The 24,858-nt window shown below is 40.1% G+C and overlaps 1 protein-coding gene across 1 annotated transcript; it reads right to left on the bottom strand.

The window, feature by feature from the left end:
* Positions 1–7,187: 7,187 nt before the first annotated feature.
* LOC124720194 lies at positions 7,188–9,397 on the bottom strand. The gene is made up of 4 exons (XM_047245515.1): positions 9,005–9,397; positions 8,684–8,801; positions 8,425–8,537; positions 7,188–8,131 (listed from the first exon to the last, which is right to left on the bottom strand). The coding sequence occupies exons 1-4, from the start codon at positions 9,155–9,157 to the stop codon at positions 8,096–8,098; spliced, it is 420 nt and encodes a 139-aa protein (XP_047101471.1). The 5' UTR covers positions 9,158–9,397; the 3' UTR covers positions 7,188–8,095.
* Positions 9,398–24,858: the final 15,461 nt, after the last annotated feature.

Raw genomic sequence — 24,858 nt, 5'->3', positions numbered from 1 at the left:
GGCTGAGGTTAAAATGTTCAGTGGGGTCACGAAGGAGGATTTGGAGCCAAACAGGGACCTGGCGTAGGTGGCTGATGGCAACTCTGCCACGTGCAATCAGGAAGGGATTATCGGAGCAGTGAATGAAGTAGGGCGAAGTGCTTATGATACGCGGGGACTGGAGAAAAGTTTTATTGATGAGGAAGGCATCCACGTAGTGGGTCAGGAGGGTGTGCATGAGGAGATGGTTGTTGGTAGCTAGAGAATGGATGTTACTGAACAAGATACTATGCTGCCATGACATGGTGAGGTTTAAGCTAGGATGTTGCGACGGGAGACCGGCTTGGGGAAATAACACAGCTCGCTACGTATTGCTCACAGGAGCATAGTGAGGATAAGATTAGAATAATTGCTGCACACATTCAAACAATCCATCTTCCCGCACCCCATGTGCGAATCGAGCAGGAAAAAGCCCTAATAACAGGTATAATGGGACGTACCCCCTGCCATGCATCTCACAGTCATTTGTAGAGTATAACTGTTGATTTCACTTATGGTTGTAGTTATTGTGCTAGTTCAGAATTAACTAACCTACTGCAAGAATTTCCAAAAGTTTGCATTGAAAACTTGGAGTAGCTACGAGTTTGCATTTGGTACATGTTAGCTCATATGTTTCTGTATACGGAAAGCAGATAATATAGTGAAGTAGAAGGATCACCAATACATAGACAGGAAAGAAAATACCAACACCAAGAACGCGTTGTGCATTATAAACAAAAGCTGACAGGTGTGTTTCTACGTCTGAAAGATTATGTCTTTTCAGATTGCGTCACAGTCGCATAAGGGTGGTGCTAGTAGCTTCAGTTACCTCTGCTATTGGGTGTGCTGAATTGATGTTAGTCAAGAATGCCTTTCAAAACTGGTTCAAATGGCTGTAAGCACTATAGGACTTAACATCTGAGGCCATCAGTCCCCTAGACTCAGAACTACTTAAATCTAACTAACCTAAGGACATCACACACATCCATTCCCGAGGCAGGATCCGAACCTGCGACCATAGCAGCAGCGCGGTTCTGGACTTAAGCGCCTGGAACCGCTCGGCCGCAGCGGCCAACAACAATGCCTTTAAGGAGACAAAGATGCCATTATCATTGTCTCACTGAGTTTCAATGAGGCTGTATTATAGGGCTACGCAAAGCTGGATGTTCTGTCTGTGATACTGCAAAAAGACTAAGCTGGAAAATGCTCACTGTACATTATTGCTGTCAGCAGTGGTCACGAAAATGTAGTCACAAGAAAAATGAGCTCCAGACAGGCACATTGGCACTTTCAAGAGGGATGACCATCGTGTTTGGCGTATGGTTATGGCGCAGCGTATTGCGTCTGCCCCAGGAGTGTAAGCAGCAGTTGGCACTATAGTGACACAACGAACTGTTAGAAACCAGTTGCCTCAAGAACAGCTCCGAGCCAGGCGCCTTGTAATGTGCACTCCACTGAACCCAAACCATCGCCATTTGCGACTTAATTAGTGTCAAGCAAGAGCTCATTGGATGGCAGGGTGCAGTTTGCTGTGTTTCCTCATGACAGCTTCTTGTGTCGGTCGGTGCCAGTGATGGCCGTGTGTTGTGTAGGACTCGGCCAGCTGACGACCTGCAACCAACCTGTCAGTGTGATAGGCACAATAGACCTATACTTGGAGCTTTTGTCTGGAGTGCGACTTCGTATCACAGCAGGAGCACTCTCGTGGTTATCCCACGCATTCCGGCCGCAAATTTGTATGTAAGTCCGGTGATTCGATCTGTTGTGGTGCCATTCATGAAGAACATTCCAGTGGGTGTTTTCCAACAAGATAACACTCGACCGCACACAGCTATTGTAGCTCAATACACTCTTCAGAGAATCGACATGTTGCTTTAGCGTGCTCCACCACCGATCTGTCTGATTGAGCACATATGAGACATCATCGGACGACAGATCCAGTGCTATCCACAACCAACATTAACCATACCGTTATTGACCGACCCAGTGCAACAGACATGGAACTCCACCCCACAAACTGACACCTGAGACCTGCACAACACAATACATCTACGTTTTCATGGTTTCAATCAACATTTTGGAACTTACGCTGGTTAATAGTGTACTATCCCTTTGATTTGCGACAGCTTATCTTGCACTTAAATTAACCTATGACCTTGCAGTGTTAATCACTGAAATATGTCACCAAAGCAAGTTTAGCCAAGAAATTTCATTACTCCACAGTAATTATTATTTGTTGGTGCGATTTTTTCTTCTGTCAGCGTATTTAACATTCTCTCTGTTCAACATCTGGACTCAATAAAGGGACATAGATGGTTAATTTACAGCCTTTCCCAATCGTACTTCACGATATCTTCTCGCTTGCAAAAGGATGCGCAAAGTATATTCACGTAAAAGCTTGAAAATTAACAGCAGTTTCCCCCTACGAAACATACACTATGTGAACAAAAGTATCCGGGAACATGGCTGAAAATGACTTACAAGTTTTGATCACAGCTTCCACTATTGCAGGTATACGTTCAATCAGGTGCTGGAAGGTTTTTTCGGGAATGACAGCCCATTCTTCACGGCGTGCTGCACTGAGGAGAGGTATTGATGTCAGTCGGTGAGGCCTGGCACGAAGTTACCATTCCAAAATATCCCAAAGGTGTTCTATAGGATTCAGGTCAAGACTCTGTTCAGGCCAGTCCTTTAGAGGGATGTTATTGTCGTGTAACCACTCCCCCACAGGCCGTGCATTACGAATAGGTGTTCGATCGTGTTGTAAGGTGCAATGGCCACCCCCGACTTGATCTTCAACAGTGGGAGCAAGAAGGTGGTTAAAACATCAATGTAGGTCCGTGCTGTGATAGTGCAACACAAAACAACAAGGGGTGCAAGCCTCCTCCATGAAAAACACGACCACTCCATAACACCACCACCTCCGAAGATTACTGTTGGCATTACATACACTAGCAGATGACGTTCACCGGACATTCGCCATACCCGCACCCTGTTCATTGAATCGCCAGATTGTGTACCGTGATTCGTCACTCCACACAACGTTTTTCCACTGTTCAATCGTCCAATGTTTACTCTCCTTACACCGAGCGGGGCATCGTTTGACATTTACCGGCGTGATGTGTGGCTTATGAACAGCTGCTCGACCATGAAATCCAAGTTTTCTGACCTGCTGCCTGACTTTCATAGTACTTGCAGTGGATCCTGATGCAGTTTTGAATTCCTGTGTGACAGTGAGGATAGATGTCTGCCTACCACACATAACGATCCTCTCCAATTGACGGCGGTCTCTGCGAGTCAACAGACGAGGTCGGTCTGTACGCTTTTGTACTGTATATGTTACTTCTAGTTTCCACTCCACTATCACATCGGAAACAGTGCACCTAGGTATGTTTACGAGTGGGGAAATTTCGCATACAGACTTATGACGCAGGTGATACCCAATCACTTGACCATGTTCAAAGTCTGTGAATTCTTGACCATGTTCAAAGTTTGTGAGTTCCGCGGAGCGTCCCATTCTGCTCTCTCATGATGTCATTGATATGGAGTACCTGGCAGTAGGTAGCTGCACAATGCAGCACAGAGCTGGTTGATGTGGTGAATGGTATCTGTGGATCTGAATGCCTATACCAGTTTCTTTGGGGCCTGCGTGCATAAAAACCATCATAAAAGTTAGAAATCTAGATTCCAGATTAGTATTATTTTGTCAAATAAAGGGCGCTCAGCCCAATCATGTCGATTTGTCATTCCACTCCCAGCATCATTGTACATACATTTATCCATTTGCTGCCATGGATTAAGTAGCTAGAATTGTCTGTGATTGCTGTGTGTTTTCGTACTAAGAAAAACCCGGCTTTCCGTTCCAATCTATCACGAAGTCTTTTGGCAATCCACGTAGCACTCAGAATGGGCCTGTATGTGTTTGGTAGAAATCAGACACGCGTTCTTCAGACGATAGTTTCGTTGTTTTGTCCGTCAGTAGCTCAGCAGAGTGGGAGGGGAAGAGCAGAGAGGAGCTTAAAGAAATGTCTAGGCATATGAAGATAAAGTGGGCCTGGTTGTGAGAGTAAGTGGCGTAGCTATTGAAATGGAAGACGGAGCAGCAGCAAGGGAGATCTGCTGGATTGTATGGGGATGTTGCAGTGGGTGGATATTCAGCAGAACAATGGTCAGGAACCAGATGTCTTCAGCTGTAGGGGGAGGGTGGAAGAAATTGATGGGATGGATGGGCTGGTCAGTGTGGTGAACGGGGGCAGTGAGCTCAGGATTGGTGAGAGGGGGTTTGGCTTTGCATTTGGAGGAGTGGGTGGGGTGGAATTCGTAGCAGGTGTTGCAGGAAGGAGGATACCAAGGTTAGGACATTGTTTAAGGTCGTGGGAGGCACTCCAAGAGGTAATGGTGGATGCAGGGCAAGTAGAGGTGTAAATGATGGTGCTAGTGGGTGTGTCTATGATGAAATTCGTTGTCCACTGGCAATAGGAGTCACTGAAATGGGAAAATATACTAATATGGAGGGTGGCTGTGACGAGGACAGGGGGGGGGGGGGGGCGCCGGCGGCAGACAGATGGCAAAGGCACCTTGAGAGTAGCCCGGGTGGCATAATCCTCCGATTTGGAAGTGAGGGGTTCCAACCCTCGAGATGTTAACTTTATTCCCTTACTGAATTCAATCCCCCCTGGCGATAGACGCGTAAAGCCCAAATAAGAAAAGAGAAAAAAAAAACACATTATGGGAAGATAACAAACGATATAAAAAGGCAATAAAACGGTGACTTTGTTAAAAACGGTAAAGTGGCGGAAAAGTTGCAGAAGTTAGAGAAAATATGGGGTTGATGACGCTAATGAAGGCATACAGAAAGTACAGAGGCAAAATTTAAAAAACATGGCGACGTTACGTTTTCTGTTTGCAACAACCATGCGTGTGAGCCCACCGGCGACTGTTTCAACAAACCTAATCGTAGTTCTCCTATCAACACCACCAAGGAACAAAGCCTCGCTACGCCTGCTGTGACATCACAGCTCTGCGACTGAGTTCAGAAACTAGCACTGAAGTAGCGGAAGGGAATGCACATTCGCTATTTGACTAATGATAGAAGTAACGAAAACAATGAAACCTTCAACTAAGAGAGTACTGTATACTGTATCACCTAGATTGTAAATGATGAACTGTGGCGTAACACGATTGAGTGAAAAAGATTTATATAAATATTGGATCCTGTATCTTCAAAGGCAGTTCATATAGTCACCACTACCTACTTTTTAGAATTTTAAGCACTTATAGCGTCACCTTGCTGCTGATTAGATCTTACAATTAGGTAACCAACGCAATATTTCGACTACCTAAGGAATAATGGTTTTCCTTGAATACAAAAAAAAAAAAATAAAAACAAATAAAGTAAATAAAAAAAATACACTAGGACCTTCAAAATTCGCCTACAAATAATATAAATCATTTATCCTATTTTTTCAGTCACCACTACCTACTTTTTATGCGATGTAAAATTTTAAGCACTTACAGCATTGCCTTGCTGCATATTCCATTTTATAATTAGGTTACCTTCCACATGACAGTTTAGACTACATAAGTAATAATGATTTTCCTTGATTGTTAATAACATTACACTAGGACCTTAAAAATTCACCGCAAATAATGTAAATCATTTATTAAAAGCTTTTTCATTTAGTAACTTATGAAAAAGGGGCATGTGATGCTTAACAAGCTTCACTTTAATAAGTAAATTTCCAGAAAACATTTATTTCACGATTTTTTGTGACAAGGAGTCAGATGTCAAGACTTTTTAATTCTTTTATAAATACTTACATCTTTTGTCACACACACATCATTTTTTCGTTTTACAAAGTTGTTTAGTAAAATATTTGCACTGCAAGTCAATATACAATGTATGATAGATTCAAGAGTGTGACCTTTTAAACAATGGAAACCAAGAAGTAAGTCTTTTGGCACATTAATGGCTGCTTCTTTCACAAGCACATTTCTTTGATTTACTTGTTGCAGGAACAAATTTTTCCTTTTCTTTAAGAATTTTTTATAGTGTAAGTATACATAGGAAACACATGTGACTACATCACTGCTAGGGTATGTTAAACCTCCCCTGTCATTTGCCATTATCAAATCATCTGCTTGTCTTGTTTCTTCGGATGTTACAAACCCTTCACAATATGGACAATTTATTTTAGATGCACTTGGTGTGAGCAATATAATGGAGTAATGGCCAAGTGTTTTCGTCTATTTCATCAACATCACTATCATCAACTACTACATTTAATAGCTCTGGGTTGTCGATATCTTCAAAGCCTGGGATTCTACAACAAGCAGCATCAACATAATTAGGTCTTACATCACCAAACACTTTAGACTTTAATACAAGAGGAAACATACTCTGGGCCCTTAATTTTCCTTGTTCCAAATACCTGCCTTAGCGATACATGGTAACTTCCCCCATTAAGTTGGCGGTATTTCCCAAACCTGTCCTTCAAACTGTTTGTATTTTCCCAAAGAGCAAATATGTTCTCTTCTTCTCACACAGCCAGTATTCACTAAAATCAATAAAGGCTGCAGTAGTATGTTTGAGAGCAAAGTGTGTTTCTCTGGTCAATTTCTTTCCTCCATTGCAATCTTCCCATGAACACAACCACGAGAGAAAGTTTCTCAAAAAGTCATGAATATGTTTTGAATTGAGAGTAATCTGTTCTTGGTAAACATTTCTTAGCCTTTTACCCTTCAGCAGCGTTTCAACATTTAATATCAAACCACTGACTTATTATTTTTACAAATGTGGCAATACTCTCCCAGTTTTCAAATTCTTTCTTGCACCTAGTTGTTGCATTGCAACAACTGTCGTGTTATTAAAAATACGCAATGCTAATTTCACATTTTGCCATTCAAAAGAATTTGGATATGGTGACTTAAGTGTTAAAGTGCTGCCATACTGCAATAGTTCACCTTTTTCTAGTAAATGTAGTTCCTTCAGTGCTATAACAGAAGCAAGACCTCCCTTCAAGCTATCACTAAAAGAAGGAAAGCATATAATTTGGTCCTTTTCATTATCCCAGTTGTTCCATTTACATTTTAAAATGTGTACAGTATCTACAAAATAGTAAATTGGGCGGTCTGCAGAAGTCTGCTCAGGATGAACATATTTTATCTGTACACTAGGAGGGAGGGGGGGGGGAAGAAAAGTACGAAATAGCTTTCTTATTAATAGCATTATTGTCAGCTACTACTATTACCTGAAATCCCACTGCTTCTAGTTTAATTGAATTGTGTGAACTGGGAGAATATGCACCACATCTTTGTACACTGAATCCATACTCTGGATCATAAAAACATAAGCACTAGTTGCACACAAAACCACATCTGTGTTAAAAGCACCACCTACAACATTGCCACCTTTATAGTCAGGTTGTGACTTTAAATAAATCTGATCCATCAACATTACAGTTTTATCATTCACAGATAAAGCACCAACTTTTTGTGGTATGTAACTGAGAAACTGCTGACTCTGATGCTCAATGATTGGGTTAGTTGGAATTTTACTGCAAAGTTTTGACAAAGTACTGGGACTGGAAATGGAAAAATTACGAGCACTCCTCAAAAACCTATATGCATGTGGACTGACCATAAAATCATTGAAACACTCCCGTACCTAATCTGTGTTGGACTATTAAATCTTGGAAACGAAACTTGTTCCTTCAAAAATTTAATTTTATGCTCACTTTCTGGTAATTTTTCTTACAAGTTTTCCAAAATGTCTTCAATGCAAGACAAACTTGCCTCAAATGGAGCCTCATTTATATGAAACATCACATACAACTCTTTCAAAATATTGCTAACTGTACCAGTATCACTTACTTGGTTTGGTAATTTAATCTTACCAGCACAATTCAGCTCAGCTTCCTTCACAAATGCACTTAACACTAAATCTATTTATAACGACATGACACACAACACTTAGATAAGGAGCATCCTTTAACACCCGTGACCCAGTCACTGTGCTTTTCACAATCAGATAATTTTGATTTAAAATCTTCTAAACTAGCAAATGAACTCTTCTCCATCATTTTTTGTGTGATTCCACACTCTGCTCAATGACTTTCTCAAGTATTACTTTTGAATGCATTATGGGAACAGCAGTGATCAATAAAATTGTAAATAATTACTATTAAAAACAGTCTTGATCACAATTTATTTTATAAGGTGACCGGTTTCGACCACTGCTGTGGTCATCTTCAGACCATTGAGTGGAAACCCCTTTCTGTTGGAGAATCACAATTCTCCAACAGAAAGGGGTTTCCACTCAATGGTCTGAAGATGACCACAGCAGTGGTCGAAACCGGTCACCTTATAAAATAAATTGTGATCAAGACTGTTTTTAATAGTAATTACTTTCTCAAGTGCTTGGTTCCCCAAACGTTCGCGACCCTCTGGATCTTCTCGAGCTGGTGCTTGTTTTGAAGATAAATACGTACGTCTTCCTGGCAACTTTGATGGTACAGCATCTGCAAATAGAGAGAGATAAACATGAGATTCGTATAGCAATGTTTAATGATCTTAGATATTTAACAATATCGTAAGAAAATTAAGGAACCTGTACTTTAATCTGTAAACTGATTACAAGTACCCTTTACGACAAATTTTCACGAACGTTTCTTTAAACGTGGACGGTCCAAAGGTGCTGTAAACTGTAAAGAGTTTGCCAGTTTTGGGTCGTAAGCACTGGTAATTTTAACAATGACGTCTGCAGTGAAATGCAGTTCACATATCTGAAAAGAAGCATATATTTCACTGTTAACGTAAGGCAGAATGTAAACTGACAAATGAAATCTAACTGAGGACTGCATAAAATGAGCTTAAAAGTATTATGCTTCGTTATAGATAGGCTATTGATTTGAATATTCAGTTCTGTGACATAGCAGTATTAAAAAGGGTAACAATATAGAAATAAATTTAAATTACAGATACTTACAACGAACTGTGTACTGGGTCCCCAGTCATTCCTACGAACTGCAGCGATCCGTTTCAATCTTAATGCTTCATCAGACGGGAATGATAAGACGCTAACCTTTAAACCGTTGTCGTAGTTTCCCCTACAATAGGGCATACAGCACTTGCGTGGCATTTTGACAAGATGCTCAATAACAATCCGAATCGCATATGACAGTGAGAACAAGATTTCCGTCACAAATGTTACAAGTCATTGCTACGAAAACAAACCAATGCAGTGACCACGCTTCCAAACATGAAACACTGCTTCTACCACAGATAGCACTGCTCAACTGCAGAACGCTAACGTCACAGCTCCCACAGAATTGTGTGCGTAAGCTTTGTTTTTAGGTGAAGTTGCTACAATGCGACTCGTTTTCGGCCAGTCACGAATTGCAAACGGAGCTAAAATGATAGCCATATTTTCTGAGGTGGCGCCTCGCAGTGACATCTGTTGGCAGCGCCCAGCAACACTGAAGTATTCAAGCGCTGCTTATTTTACTTTACAAGTTCAGCACGAAAATATTGAGAGTAAGAAACAATTCCGTAGTTATATCAAGTATTTATTTCTATACTGCTAATAAAATAGCAATAACCACCTTCGCCCTTGGTTTGTCTGTGAAGAATATATTTCATACCCACAAAATTTCTTGGTAAGGTATTCTTTAGATATGGTAACTTCTGCTGTAACCAGTTGTACTTATCTTTATTAATGAAGAATTTTTGTAAGGTACGGATTGTATATTCCGTACTCATATAAGAAGTCCAAATTGAGTATCGGTATCTCTGCAGTGCTTTACTATACGTGAAATATATCTTCTCCTTCCAACAATTGTCTTATCGACTGCAATATGGTTTGCTAGTGCGTTATGGGGCTGACGTATTTGCATATATCCCTGTCTCTCCCAGTAATTCTCAACAAGCAACTCCTCAAGCTAAGGGTCAAATCGGGTAGACTGGTAGTATTTCCAAACTTCGACTTTCGAAGAAGTCGGAAACTTAGTTTTAAACCAATATCGAGTTTACAGTAAAGCAACCACCTTTCTTTTATTTTCGTGTTTATCTTCCTTGTCTGCCCAGTCTGTAAATTTCATTGATTTAATGGTTGCATGATAGTTTAGTTTTTTGTATGAAATTCCAAGGGTACTATCGCCTTCCCTCGCTCCAGTATTTAAATTACAGGAAGCTTTTCTTTCGTCGACGGCGCACAGCTTTGGAAATCCAGGCAAGTAGATCCTATTTAGTAATGGGCTTTGTGGTATTGTGAGTTCTAAGGGACGAAAAGCGGAACACAAAATTGTTAGAGAGAAAACAGGAAATGTAATGTACATTCGGATTCTGGGATACAAACAGGCTGATCGGTTAAAATGATTGTGGCTAGAATATCGTATTTTCCCATAGCATATAAATGTATAGGATCTGTTTAGACTGTGACGTATGTACTAAAGCTGCACGTGAAGTGTTGTACTCATGAACGTTATAAACGGCAGATTTAGTTTCATAGCTGTGTTGTATGCAACTTACTACTGTTGTGGTGGCATCCGTCATATCAATTCCTGAACAAAAAACAACAACTGATTAATTTTACTAAAATTACCACACTATCTACGATAAACAACACTATATTAAGCTTAACACAAAATCGTTAACTCAATGAAACGAATTCCACTACAAACACAGCCGACACTCGAACAATTCTGGATAATGAGCAAAAGCAAACTGCGCCCATTATAGCACACAAACGAAAACCCTGAACACACCACAAGAGAGCACAACAAACCACAACACGACGACATCTACAAACACGCCACACTCACAAGGCAAACTCCGCGCCGTCATGACGTCACACGACAACACCCGTACGTCACGGTCAAAGCCGACGCGTGGGATCGGACGCTTCTGTCGTCCCCTCTCAGGTTATACTAGTGAATTATATAAGAAAACTTTTGTGGTTGTTGTTGAACGCTTTGGTGAACCTTTGGCAGACTTAGTGATAAACAATTGTTATGTTTTCTTCTAAATTTTGATTCAAATAACCTCATGGGTGGCAGACAGCTATGGTGGTGAAGGGTCATTCATTATTTACATCGTTCCACATGAAATGAGCAAGAGCTGCGCATGCAATGCAAATAGAGCAAAACATACATTCAGATTTATTGTTGTCATTGTCAGCAGCAGTGGGAAGTACATCAGTGGGGATTGTACTGCAGCTGAGAAAGCTGTGTGGTACCTAAAAATCAGTCATTATAGTGGGCACATAGGTGTCAAGAAAGAACAGCAGTTGGCTGACTCTTAGTCACTCCCACAATCACAGTTACTTTAATCAAGGCGTAATGTGGTTGTGAAAAAATCATTTCATGCTGAAATTTGATCTGCACTATCAATACAAGACAGAAATATAACTTTTGCGTAAACTTTGCATCCTTAACTAAGATTTAACAAAGTTATGTATTATGGTATGAGGATATTTGAGAAGCTCCCATCTAACATACAACAAGAAATTAGTTATCTCAGGAAATTCAAAGGAAAATTTAAAAAATGCGTCAGTAGTGACTCCTTCCATTGATTATCTTAGTGCAAGGATTTCATTCCTACTTTAGGTGGATGGCAGGTAGTGTGCTGTAAACTGTCCTATGTAATTACATATGTAGGTTACTGTATTTTCTAAAAAATACTTGATTAATGAACTAAATATCATGTTTCTTATAAGGCATCCTGAAGGTAACTAATGTAACTGAAGTAGCAGCAGCTTTCTTTCTAATTCACTAGAACACATTTAACTGGCATAAAAAGAACTAGCATTAAGCAGTATTGTGATAGTTTCTTGTTAATATAGTGTACAGCTTAAACAATGTTTGGTTGTCTTTTGTTAATGTTTACCTTCACTTACTCCCTGTAGGTTCACTTCCTTGGTGGTTGAGTAGAAGAAATTTCTATTCTTTTTCACCTTCTTGGTCGGATGATGAATGAGTAGAATAAATTTCTATTCTTTTGAAATTGTGATGGTTTATTTATGTCAAGAAATGTTAGTAAATGTATATAATGTGAAGGTGATATTAGAACACGTACCTATATAATGAGTGTCGGTAAATCCGTAGCATCACTATCTTCAGCTGTCCAGTTGCAGTGTGAATGCAATACATGATCAAATTAGCTGACTAAATGTGCCACCATTTAACAACTTAATATGTAGTTAAATGTAGGAGTTTTTTGAAAATGATTTGCACCTAATTGGCCACAGAGTGGTGTATTCTACATACAAAATTCATATTGCTGATCAGTACATACATAATTCTTTTCTAATTTGACATGTATTGCTGTTATTCTAATTTGACATGTAATGATGTTATTCTACTCACGTTTGTTCTTTCCGTTACTGCCAGGTTCTATCTTAAAATATGCAATAATTCATTCAATATATCTCTGATGTATTTTCAGAAACACATTGCAAATCCAGTACCACAACAGAGTGACTACAGGATTGCACAACCAAACGTTCTCTGCCAACACCCTATATTTTCTGGGATGGTTACTAGAGATAGGCAACAGCCAGTACCCAAGATCATTATTTTTATTTTACCATCTGTGTCAAATTAATGTGTCTGGTAATATATTAATAATGTTATATCACTGTCTGTAGTAGTATCATAGATACACTTTAAGAAAATGAAATGGTTTACATTCCACTGTGAAAACCCATGTCATAAAATGTTTACTGCAGTGGATGACACGTGTATCTCTTGTGTTGGAGTTACTGTTGCAGTGAATGTGATTTTTTAGTATGACATGTTAAAAACAACAGCAGTAAAATAAATTTGTTTATTGCAAAAGGAGTTACCGGTACGTCTTTTATATATGTTGTATTGACCCATGTGTTGTTCACAATCCCTGCTCCCGTCCCCACCCACAGAAAGTAATTACAGAATCATGAATCTGTGTTGTGATTGGTTCTGCATGGAATGTTGTTATAATATATTAAATTATTCAAAATTTGTTTGCTTACTGTGAACTATTAGACATCAGCTGTATTAGGTATATTAGTGACATGTGAAAATTTGTGCCAGAGTGCAACTGGAGCCTCATCAAAGATTCACTGTGAATATATTTAAAAGAAGGTATAATGAGCTAATTGTAACACATTCGGCCAGTGATACACAGCTTCTTATTTGGCATGTCTTCAGTTCTTTTTCTTTGATTCATTCCACGCATCACCTCTCCTCTGCTTGTAACTTCAGATTGATCAGTCTGTGAGAGTACATAATGGGCTATGAAAATGAACACTTATTTACAACAGTTCCTACTAGATAAGTTCAGTTTGGTTTGACCTTCTGGATGTGACATGATCTCGAATAAAACAAGTTGAAGTAGTAACAGTTATGACCAGTGCTTGATTTATAAAAAAGAAGAGGTACCAGTACTTTGGCTTGTCAGAGGTATCAGTATGGCATACCATCACAAATCGAGCACTGGTTATAACAACCAAAGCAGTTGTTTGGTTTAGAATAGTGATGCCAGTAACTGTACCTGGATTGCTTCGTCTTGTCACAGCAATGAAACATGAAGATATGTGTTAGACAGTTTTATGAAAAGGATAGTTGCTACCCACCACAAAGTGGAGTCGCTGATTCGCAGATAGGCACAACAAAAAGACTGTCAAACACAGCTTTCAGCTAAACAGGTCTTCATTAGATTTAAACAGCACACAACACAACACACAAACACAACATTCGCAGATGCGGCCACAGTCTCTGGCTGCCAAGGGAAGACTTTTAGCGTCTTGCACTGCTGCTCACATTCTGGCCTTGGCAGCCAGATGCTGAGGCCAGGTATGTGTGTTTGTGTTTACGCACACTGCCGCTGCCACTCCAAGAAACTGATATACAAAATAGGTCTTATGAATTTTTGTGTGGTGGAGGGGTTGGAGGCAGAGGGGAAAGTTTGCACTGCTCACATGCAAAAATCTATCTTAGTATGGATTAATTAAGAAATCCCAACCTAATCATTTATGTGCCACTATAGATTTAGCATTGCGTTAACATACCAGAATTAAACAATAATTTGAAAGTGATGAATGAAATCAGAATATTTTGTGATTGGCTCTGTATGGGATCTGATCCCTGTCACATTCATCTTTTTTTGTTGTAATATATATGGTTACACTGATGCAAAACTTCAGAAAGAGTACAAAAGATGAAAACTCCATAAAACAAGATTGATGGAAAAAAGGAGGTTAACTGTTTAGTATTTCAAAACTAATCACCATAGCTGTGAATACATTTATGCCCCTGTGAGACAAGATGGTCAATCGCTTCATGAAAAAATGTTTGTGGTGTACTACGAACTCTTTGTGTGAACCAAACGAATGACCAAGAATGGTTCTTTAGGGCTCCAAAAATATGGAAATCACATGAGGAGAGATTGGGACTGTATGGAGGTTGTGTGAAAGCTTCCCAGACAAAACTCTGCATCATAGTTTAAGCAACCTGCCAGTAAAATGCCTGCCAGGACTGTATAGAGTATGTTGCAGCAGTTTTGCTGGGAAACACATATCCTCCATAAAGTCCCAATCTCTCTCCATGTGGTTTCCATATTTTTAAAGTGCTGAAGAAAGACATTCATGGCTGTCCCTTTGCTTCAGATAAAGAGGTGTGTGTCTGGCAACATTTTTCCACAATGGCGTTGACCATTGTAAGGCAATTACAGTGGAATAAATGTGTTAACAACTATGGCAAGTACTTCAGTGTTAATGAGTAGTTTCCTTACATTTTTCATATTTGACTGCCCTTGTATGGCACTCTCTTAAGTTTGCTTTTGTAGCTCTGTGTACTACGTACACAAGTACTCTATTATTATTTTACAGCATTTTTTTAAATGCCATGTTCCCTTCATGATCTTGCAGCTGTGTGCTGGGTTAAAGCTATCCCAAATTTGGTAGGTTTTCATAATGTAGCTAGATTTATCTGCAGTGCTAAAGCAATCAACAGTAGCTTCAGAAACACTGATTGACATGCATGCACCATTTTGGATTTGAGAACTGTAGACTCACTTTTATAAGGCGGGAACAGTAGAATACGTACTTCTATTTTACAGTTGACGAACTTGATACTTGTAAAGTTGGAGTAACTGCATTTTGTATAAATCTACTACTTAGATAACTTTCTTATTTCTTTTTTTTATATTCTACTGGTTGTGGATGTACCACATTTGCACAAAGCACCAAAATTCCTGTTTAAGTGATGTTTCAGTAAAATTCATTATCTGTCAGTTTAACTGAGTTCTGCTAATGTAAACATTGTATGTGTTCTTTTAAGAGAAATCTGTAATTTGCTTTATTCAGAAGCCATATGCTCCGGAACATATTGTGAGCTAACAATTGTTTATTTGCAGAATGACATAAATTATTTGAAAGCCCTCATTTCACTCTATCAGTAAACATTTTATTATTTGTGAAAATTAATTAACTAAAATGTCGTTCATAATTAAATTTCCACACACTGAAAATAATATTATTATTTGGACCTCAGCAAGCCTTCCTGCACTTCAATGCTGCCTTCCAGCTTCTCAGCCTCCATACAGACAAATAGCCTCACATAACTACTGAAGCTCCAGTTATGTTGTATTTCATTCTTTTGCAGTTACATGGAATTTCTATATATTTTTTAGTTTGTTTAATTTAAGCAGTATATTTTCCACCTTCATTCGCATTGTAAGGAAATGGAAATCCATCATTCTTGCATAAACAGCTGTGCCACATATGGCAGCTGAGGAAACTCGGGAAAGGAAAGCAGATAAATTGAAATAAATAATAGCCATGAAATCAAACATGAACCATGGATCTTGCTGTTGGTGGAGAGGTTTGTGTGCCTCAGCGATACAGATGGCCGTACCATAGGTGCAACCACAACAGAGGGGTATCTGTTGAGAGGCCAGACAAACGTATGGTTCCTGAAGAGGGGCAGCATCATTTTTAGTAGTTGCAGGGGCAAGACTCTGGATGATTGATAGATTTGGCCTTGTAACACTAACCAAAATGGCCTTGCTGTGCTGGCACTGCAAACAGCTGAAGTAAGGGGAAATTACAGCCGTAATTTTTCCCGAGGGCATGCAGCTTTACTGTATGATTAAATGATGATGGCATCCTTTTGGTTAAATATTCCGGAGGTAAAATAGTCCCCCATTCGGACCTCCTGGCGTGGACTACTCATGAAGACATCATTATGAGGAGAAAGAAAACTGACGTTCTACGGATCAGAGAGTGGAATGTCAGATCCCTTAATTGGGCAGGTAGGTTAGAAAATTTTAAAAGGGAAATGGATAGGTTAAAGTTAGATATAGTGGGAATTAGTGAAGTTCGGTGGCAGGAGAAACAAGACTTTTGGTCAGGCGAATACAGGATCATAAATACAAAATCAAATAGGGGTAATGCAGGAGTAGCTTTAATAATGAATAGGAAAATAGGAGTGCAGGTAAGGTACTACAAACAGCATAGTGAACGCATTATTGTGGTCAAGATAGACACGAAGCCCATGCCTACTACAGTAGTACAAGTTTATATGCCAACTAGCTCAGCAGATGATGAAGAAATTGATGAAATGTATGATGAGATAAAAGAAATTATTCGGGTAGTGAAGGGAGACGAAAATTTAATAGTCATTGGTGACTGGAATTCGAGAGTAGGAAAAGGTATGGAAGGAAACATAGTAGGTGAATATGGATTGGGACTAAGAAATGAAAGAGGAGGCCGTCTGGTAGAATTTTGCACAGAGCATAACTTAATCATAGCTAACACATGGTTCAAGAATCATGAAAGAAGGTTGTATAGATGGAAGAATTGTAGATTAAACCTGAAGAAACTGCAAAGAGGTAGGAATTTAAGGAGATGGGATCTGGATAAACTGAAAGAACCAGAGGTTGTACAGAGTTTCAGGGAGAGCATAAGGGAACAATTTACAGGAATGAGGGAAATAAATACAGTAGAAGAAGAATGGGTAGCTCTGAGGGATTAAGTAGTGAAGGCAGCAGAGGATCAAGTAGGTAAAAAGATAAGGACTAATTGAAATCCTTGGGTAACAGAAGAAATATTGAATTTAATCAATGAAAGGAGAAAATATAAAAATGCAGTAAATGAAGCAGGTAAAAAGGAATACAAACGTCTCAAAAATGAGATCGACAGGAAGTGCAAAATGGCTAAGCAGGGATGGGTAAAGGCAAATTTAAGGATGCAGAGGCTTATCTCACTACGGGTACGATAGATACTGCCTACAGGAAAATTAAAGAGACCTTTGGAGAAAAGAGAGCCACTTGTATGAATATCAAGAACTCAGATGGAATCCCAATTCTAAGCAAAGAAGGGAAATCAGAAAGGTGGAAGGAATATATAGCGGGTCTATACAAGGGCGATGTACTTGAGGACAATATTCTAAGCACAGAAGGGAAAGCAGAAAGGTGGAAGGAGTATCTAGACGGTCTATACAAGGGCAATGTACTGGAGGACGATATTATGGAAATGGAAGAGGACGTAGATGAAGATGAAATGGGTGATACAATATTGTGTAAAGAGTTTGACTGAGCACTGAAAGACCTGAGTCGAAACAAGTCCCCGGGAGTAGAAAACATTCCATTAGAGCTACTGATAGCCTTTGGAGAGCCAGTCCTTACAAAACTATACCATCTGGTGAGCAAGATGTATGAAACAGGCGAAATACCCTCAGACTTCAAGAAGAATATAATAATTCCAATCCGAAAGAAAGCAGGTGTTCACAAAAGTGAAAATTACCGGACTATCAGTTTAATAAGTCACAGCTGCAAAATACTCACTTGTATTCTTTACAGACGAATGGAAAAACTGATAGAAGCCAACCTCGGGGAAAATCCGTAGAAATGTTGGAACATGTATAGCAATACTGACCTTACAACTTATCTTAGAAGAAAGATTAAGGAAAGGCAAACCTAGGTTTCTAGCATTTGTAGACTTAGAGAAAGGTTTTGACAATGTTGACTGGAATACTCTCTTTCAAATTCTAAAGGTAGCAGGGGTAAAATACAGGGAGCGAAAGGCTATTTTCAATTTGTACAGAAACCAGATGGCAGTTATAAGAGTAGAGGGACATCAAAGGGAAGCAGTGGATGGGAAGGGATTGAGGCAGGGTTGTAGCCTATCCCCAACGTTATTCAATCCGTATATTGGAATGGAAATGAAGTCCCATGCTTCTTTGCAGAGCGTAGGGGAACGATGCGGGAGACCCGCACCGCCTTACTAGGCAAGGTCCTAATGGAGGTAGTTTGCCGTTGCCTTCCTCCGACCGTAATGGGGATGAAAGATGATGATGAAGATGACACAACAACACCCAGTCATCTCGAGGCAGGAAAAATCCCTGACCCCGCCGGGAATCGAACCTGGGATCCCGTGCTCGGGAAGCGAGAACGCTACCGCGAGACCACGAGTGGCGGACCAATCTGTATATTGAGTAAGCAGTAAAGAAAAGTTTTGGTCCTTTTCATTTCTAATTTGATTCGACTGTCTCTCTGTAATCTCACTCCATCTTAAATATGTTCCTTCTTACACTACCTGTAAGATGCTCAGATAATCTGCCCTTCTCCCTCCTGCCCAGGTGCAGGCACTAATTAGCTTATTCCTATCTCCCAACTGGAGCAACAGGCATGGCTTGGATGTAAGTCTTCGTTTCAGTCAAAAGCAATTGCCCTCAGGACTTTGCTTACACAGCTGATAACTGCATTAACTCAGTGCAGGTTGTGTTGTAGCAAAACCTCCGAAAACCCCTCACAAATATGTGCTGTTGCTGCTCTTGTTTCATCCAGATAAGGTTTAATATTCTACGCTGTGTTGATACAACTGTTTAAGTTAAACAAGTCTGTGGCTCAATGTGGACTGTTTCTCACCATGTTCTGTGTCTTTGTTCATAACCTATTTCCAAATTTTGTTATTTGAAGGAATGTTAAACATTTGTTGCAATTTACAGGCGGAGAACATGACTATACAGTTCGCAGTACCAAGGGGCTCAATTGGACTGTTGACTGATGGTGAAAAAAGGAAAGTAAGAGAGGTACAGATACTTTGTTGTAATTCCAAGGTGGTATCATATTCTATCTCAAGTGACCCCTGTCATCCATTGTACAACAGCATATGATAAAACTCAAACAGATGATAAAAGAACATTGTTTCATGTAGTTTACACCACACTGAAAATATATGAAACATGAATTCATAATGCTAAAAGGGCAAGAGTAAGTTCGAGTAGTAATGCTGGTCATAATCAAACATTTTTATTTCTAATGAAACCGTTTAGTTTTGTATGCCAACCCAAAATATGTTTAGTATAATTCACAAGAAATCACATTCAAGGAAGTCCTATATTATACAGCAGTAAAGGTTTGTTTGAAATGATCAAGTTTTTTAAATTATTTTTTTAGTTCTTGAATATTTTTTACTTTTCAGGATATGGTATTTCAGCTCGACTCCCTTACAGTTTCACCATTACTATACAGTTTAGTTGTATGGGGAACTAATATTCTAACTTTTTTTGGCCTTGTGTCATGTTGGGGACTCTCCAGGTTCCTGTTCAGTCTGTTAAGTGACCACTGTTCTATATATGTTAAATGTTGCAGGATTAAAGATAGCTTGTTACTTCTGTAGAGATAACATAGACAATGGAGGAGTTGCCAGTATGTCAGAAACAGTTTTGATTTCAAGAATATTGATATTAATAAATTTTGATCAGAGTGGCACTTAGAAGCTTGTGCAACAGAATTAGTGTTTCATAATAAGTCCTTTATAATAGAGGTATTTACAGATCACCTTCAGGAAATTTTAACCTCTTCTAAAGAATTATGAAAGCTCTATTGTCCCTTCTCACAGTAAAAAAAAAAAAAAAATGGATATAGTGGTTACTGGTGATATTAATGTAAGTTTATTGAAAAGCTCTTGTCAGAGAACAATTATGGCACTCAGTAACACTATCTTTCAATTTAGTTCCCACTGTGAACTTTGCAGCTAGGATATTTAAATGCTCAAAGATTGCCATTCATAATATCTTTGTATACAAATCAAGAGGAAAAAAGGCATATCACAAAACCAATAGTAAATGGGCTATCTGACCATGACATGCAGCGTCTTGTGTTATATTTTAAAACTTCTCAGGATAAAAAAATCTATTAAATCTGAGTACAGGAGGATAATACATAAGTAAAAATTTTTATATTGCTCAAAAACATGAACTGGATATATGCTTACAACACTTCTGACTCAAATGGAAAATACAAAGCATTCGCTAATAAAATTACCTCCACTTTTGAAAATTGTTGTTCTCTAAAGGTAACTCAAATCACACAGAAGTCAAACAATAAACCAAATATTACACAAGGAATAAAGATATCATGAGAGACAAAAAGGAGACTGTATCTACCATCTAGGAACAACTCTGATGTTAACACTGTAATGTATTACGAAGAGTACTGCAAAATATTGAAGCAAGTAATCCAGAAATCGAAGCAGGTTTATTATGAGAAAAACATAATTACATCGAACAACAAACCAAAAACTGTATGGGATATAGTGAAGACAGACAGGTGGGGCCAAAAAGGAAGGGGAACAGATAGCTGTAAAAATAAATGAGACTTCAGTAACAAGTGCATGTAGTGTTGCAAACCTCTTAAACAAGTACTTCATTTCTGTTACAGACAGCTTGGTGTCATCAGGTTCGGTGAGCAGTGCAATTGCGTATCCAAGACAAGTCTTTAAAAATAACTTCACTAAAATAGAAATGGTGCTCAGGTCTCCCAGAGAAGTAGCATCCATCATAAAGTCCTTCAAATGTAAGTATTCTAGTGGGTATGATAATATATCAAAAGAAGTTAATCAGGCCGGCCGCGGTGGCCATGCGGTTCTAGGCGCTGCAGTCCAGAACCGTGGGACTGCTACTGTCACAGGTTCAAATCCTGCCTCCGGCATGGATGTGTGTGATGTCCTTAGTTTAGTTAGGTTTAAGTAGTTCTAAGTTCTAGGGGACTGATGGCCTAAGATGTTAAGTCCCATAGTGCTCAAAGACATTTGAACCACTTTTTTGAAGTTAATCAAAGAGTGCTCGTGCGAGTTGAGTTCTATCTTAAGTTGTTTCTGTAATCCTCAAGCACCTGACTGCAAATAATATACTGTCAAAGTCACAGTGTGTGTTACTTAAATGTTCTGATATAGTGAAAGCTATTAGAGGCTACTGGCATTTTCTGTTCCTGTCAAAAGCCTTTGACTGTGTGAACCACATCATTCTCTTAAGTAAGTTACAATAGTATGGTGTCACTGGCAGTGCTATGAAATTGTTTGTCTCTTATCTAACAGGAAACAAAGGGTGTTGTTGTGAAAAACCTAAGCAGGCAGCCTTCATCCGATTGGGAATTAATTACATGTGGTGTTAAAGGTTCCATCTTGTGTCCATTGTTTTTTTTTTTTTTGTTTACATTAATGATCTCATCTGTTACATTGCCCTACTCAGATTTTCACTGACATTGATAAGTGATAGCGTTGGAGGTGCTGCGCCAGGTCTTTGCCGGAAATCACAGTTTATTAGAAATTAAGTGATTGGAGATATGTTGTTTCATTTACTTGTTAAATTATACTAGTTTTCTTGGTGAGGTCACCAGCTGCTTTGTTTTGTAGTCATCCCACCATTCTTCTCCGCTTGCCCACCCGTGGGAAATTGGTTATTTATGAATTGGGTGGTCCATTTTCCCTTGTGGAGTGGGGGCAACTTAGAGCAATCTGCAGTTCAGGTTGTTCAGTAATCCCCCTGTCAATCTGCCATACATTAATAGCTGCCTATGTCATGTTTGTTGGATTCGGTGTTAATGAATTTATTGCTTAAGGTGTAAAGGCCGAATTCCTGAAATATGTTTTTATCTTGTCTATCATCTTGCGAGGTGGTATATGTGTAATGTAGAGCATGTTGGTACATTTTATATAAAATTGCATTTCATGGATTTTATTTAAATGGTCAATTAATCATATAAAGTTGCCACCCTTCCACCGTAAGGGTTCTTTTAAAACAAGTTACACTTTCGGTGGCAAATAATTTTTAATGTGAGTGTTTTGTACCATTTACAACCCTCTTACAGGGCGCATAGTTTATGTGTTTGTGTGAGTTGTTAAAAATTTTAATTCAGGGTAATCTGGTGTGTTGCAGATTTGCACCAGTGTAGTCTTTAAGAGGTGTTGTGAGCGGTCGTGTCTACAGCAATGTTAAAAGGAAGTGGCAAGGTTCTCAGCCCAAAAGCTCATACCACAAAAAAAAAAAAAAAAAAAAAATTGTTATTTCTGCCTCCGAACAGATTGTAACTTGATATTTACAGGGTGCTTTCTGATTATAATTTTAAATCTGTTTAAAAAAAGGGCTTTTAGGAATAAAATTTCCATTTATTGAAAATAAAATTTTTAATTTGTTTTTTCAGTTACTTTCACGCTTCCATAGTCCGATTAAATGTGTTAATGTTCTTCATGAATCGCTAGTAAATAAAATAAATTCTTATGGATATTCTTTGAAAATAAATCAGGTTCAATGGAGGAGAGGATACTGTGGGGAGGGTTGAGATACAGTAAGGTGATGGAAGGCTGACCAGTACTTGGATGAGTTTATAGTTAGGGTATCATTTAGGCAGGTGCAAGCCTGGCGAGAGTCTCAGCGTTTTTTGGCTGCGAGGAAATTACGGGCATGTCTTTGGAGTTTTCGGTGGCATCGGAGTGTATCCTGGTCCTGTGTGTGGAGAAAGGCATGGTGGAGATGATGGGATTCACAAAGGAGGATGGCATGTGGGGGTAAAGTGTGGTGGTGTGTGCAAATGGTGGAAGTGGGGATGTGAGCCTCAATGGCCTCAGACAGGGCCTGTTGGAGAAAGGAGGCAGCATGCTGATATCATCCAGATGCTGGATGGTCAGAAGATGGCCACTGACCTGGGTATCTAGTGCTGCCCAGTAGCCATTCCAGTCAGCACGGGAGTAGTTATGGACGAAATTTGGGGGAGGATTGGTGTGAGGAGTGAGGCATGGGTTCTGTCGGTCTGTCACGGTAAGGAGGACACAGAGATGGTCGCTACCAGTGGGGTCTAGTACGTTCGCCATAATGTGTCGAAGGAGGTCACTGGAGGCCAGGACTACATCGTGAGTGGTATTGGAATCAGGGCAGGTGTGGCGGGTTAGTGGAGGAGCTCATCTTGCAGTGAGGCGAGGAACCGATGTCACCATTGTAGCTGTGCATCAGTACGACGGTGGATGTTTAGGTCAGTGGCAATCACATAGGAGGAGAAGGTGTGGTCAATGTGGCAAAGGAAGTCAAACAGGATGAGGGCAGTGGCACGGACATAGATGGTGGTGCTGTTTATGGTAAGGCCAGAGAACAAGAAGCTGAGGATAAGGTGTTCAGTGGGCTCAGGAAGGAGTTTTTGGAGCCCAACAGAGGTCTGGTGAAGGCAGCCGATGGCAACTCCACCATGCGCAATCAGGTGGGGATTATTGGATTGTTGAAGGGGGTATGGTGATGTGCTGATGATACATGGGGGCTGGAGAAATGTTTCATTGAGGAGGGAGGCATCCACACGGTGGGTTGTAAGGATGTGCATGAAGAGTTGTTTGTTGGTAGGTAGAGAACAGATGTTATTGAACAAGATACGAGGCTGCCGCGCCATGGTGGGGCTTAAACTAGGGTGTCGAGATGGGAGAAGGTAAAATGGGCTTGGTTATGGGAGTAGGTGGCGAAGGTGTTAGGGTGAAAGATTGAACGGCAGATAGGGAGATCTGTTGGATGGTACGGGGGCGTTGAAAATGGCGGATATTTTGGAGGATGATGGTTACGAATCTAACGATGTCCTCGACTGTGGGGAGAGGGCAAAGGCTGTTTCCAGGAGGGGTGGGATCGTAAATAGGTCGGACGGGGACAGTGAGTTAGAGAGATGTGTTTGTGTGTGTGCTGGGGGGGATCTGGCCTTACAGTTTTCAATAGTTTCTTTTTCCTTTATTGTAATTTCCATTCACGATTAGGGACAGGCTGGCAGCAGCTTAAGCAGGAGGACATGTAAAACAATATAACGAAGGAAACATGGCGGAATATAGAAACAAAAAATCAAAAAACACACACTAGATTAAATGGCACCAGGCAAATTATGGAAACCAGGGGGTGGGGAGGATCTAGCCTGCAGACAGTGTAAAGGATGCAGATATGTTGGAGGAAAAGGAGGAGGTGGGGGAAGGGGATGAGGTCGTACAGGAGGTGTGTGGTGGAAGGAAGGCGGATATGGAGGGTAAGGCACAGCACATGCCATTTGAAGATTAGGAGGGTCTTGTAAAAGCTGGTGGGTGCGGAGATCCAGGCAACATTGGCATAACAAAGGATAGGACAGATGAGGGATTTGTAGGTGTGGAGGATGTTGGAAGGATGTAACCCCATGTCCGGCCAGACAGGAGTTTCAGGAGGGGGAGGCGTGAATGGGCTTTCTGCTGGATGGTCAAGAGGTGAGGGGTCCAGGCGATGTGAGGGTTGAGGGTGAGGCCAAGGTATCTCAGGGTGGGGGTGAGCTGGATGAGACGACCATAAAGGGTGAGGTAGAAGTCATGGAAGAAGCAGGTGGTGCGATCTATGATGATTGCCTGGGTTTTGGAGTGGTTGAGATGAAGGGACCACTGGTTACACCAAGTGGTGAACAGGTCAAGGTGGTTTTGGAGGGTGTGTTGAGACCATTGAAGGTGTAATCAGCATATTGGAGAAGGTGGACAGGTGGGGAATGCTTGGGCATATCAGCAGTGTACAGGAGATAGAGGATAGGGGAGAGGATGGACCC

This window comes from Schistocerca piceifrons, chromosome 11 (assembly GCF_021461385.2).
Source record: "Schistocerca piceifrons isolate TAMUIC-IGC-003096 chromosome 11, iqSchPice1.1, whole genome shotgun sequence".
In the NCBI taxonomy this organism is placed as follows: domain Eukaryota; kingdom Metazoa; phylum Arthropoda; class Insecta; order Orthoptera; family Acrididae; genus Schistocerca; species Schistocerca piceifrons.
The sequence above is the reverse complement of the archived record's forward strand: the minus strand, read 5'-3'. Positions and strand labels throughout refer to the sequence as shown.

Coding starts and splice junctions, on each gene's coding strand:
- LOC124720194 (XM_047245515.1), bottom strand. CDS start 9,157: ATGCCACGCAAGTGCTGTATGCCCTATTGTAGGGGAAACTACGACAAC. Junction 8,802..9,004: donor GACCCAGTACACAGTTCGTT/GTAAGTATCTGT, acceptor GCTTCTTTTCAG/ATATGTGAACTGCATTTCAC. Junction 8,132..8,424: donor GGAACCAAGCACTTGAGAAA/GTAATTACTATT, acceptor ATACTTGAGAAA/GTCATTGAGCAGAGTGTGGA.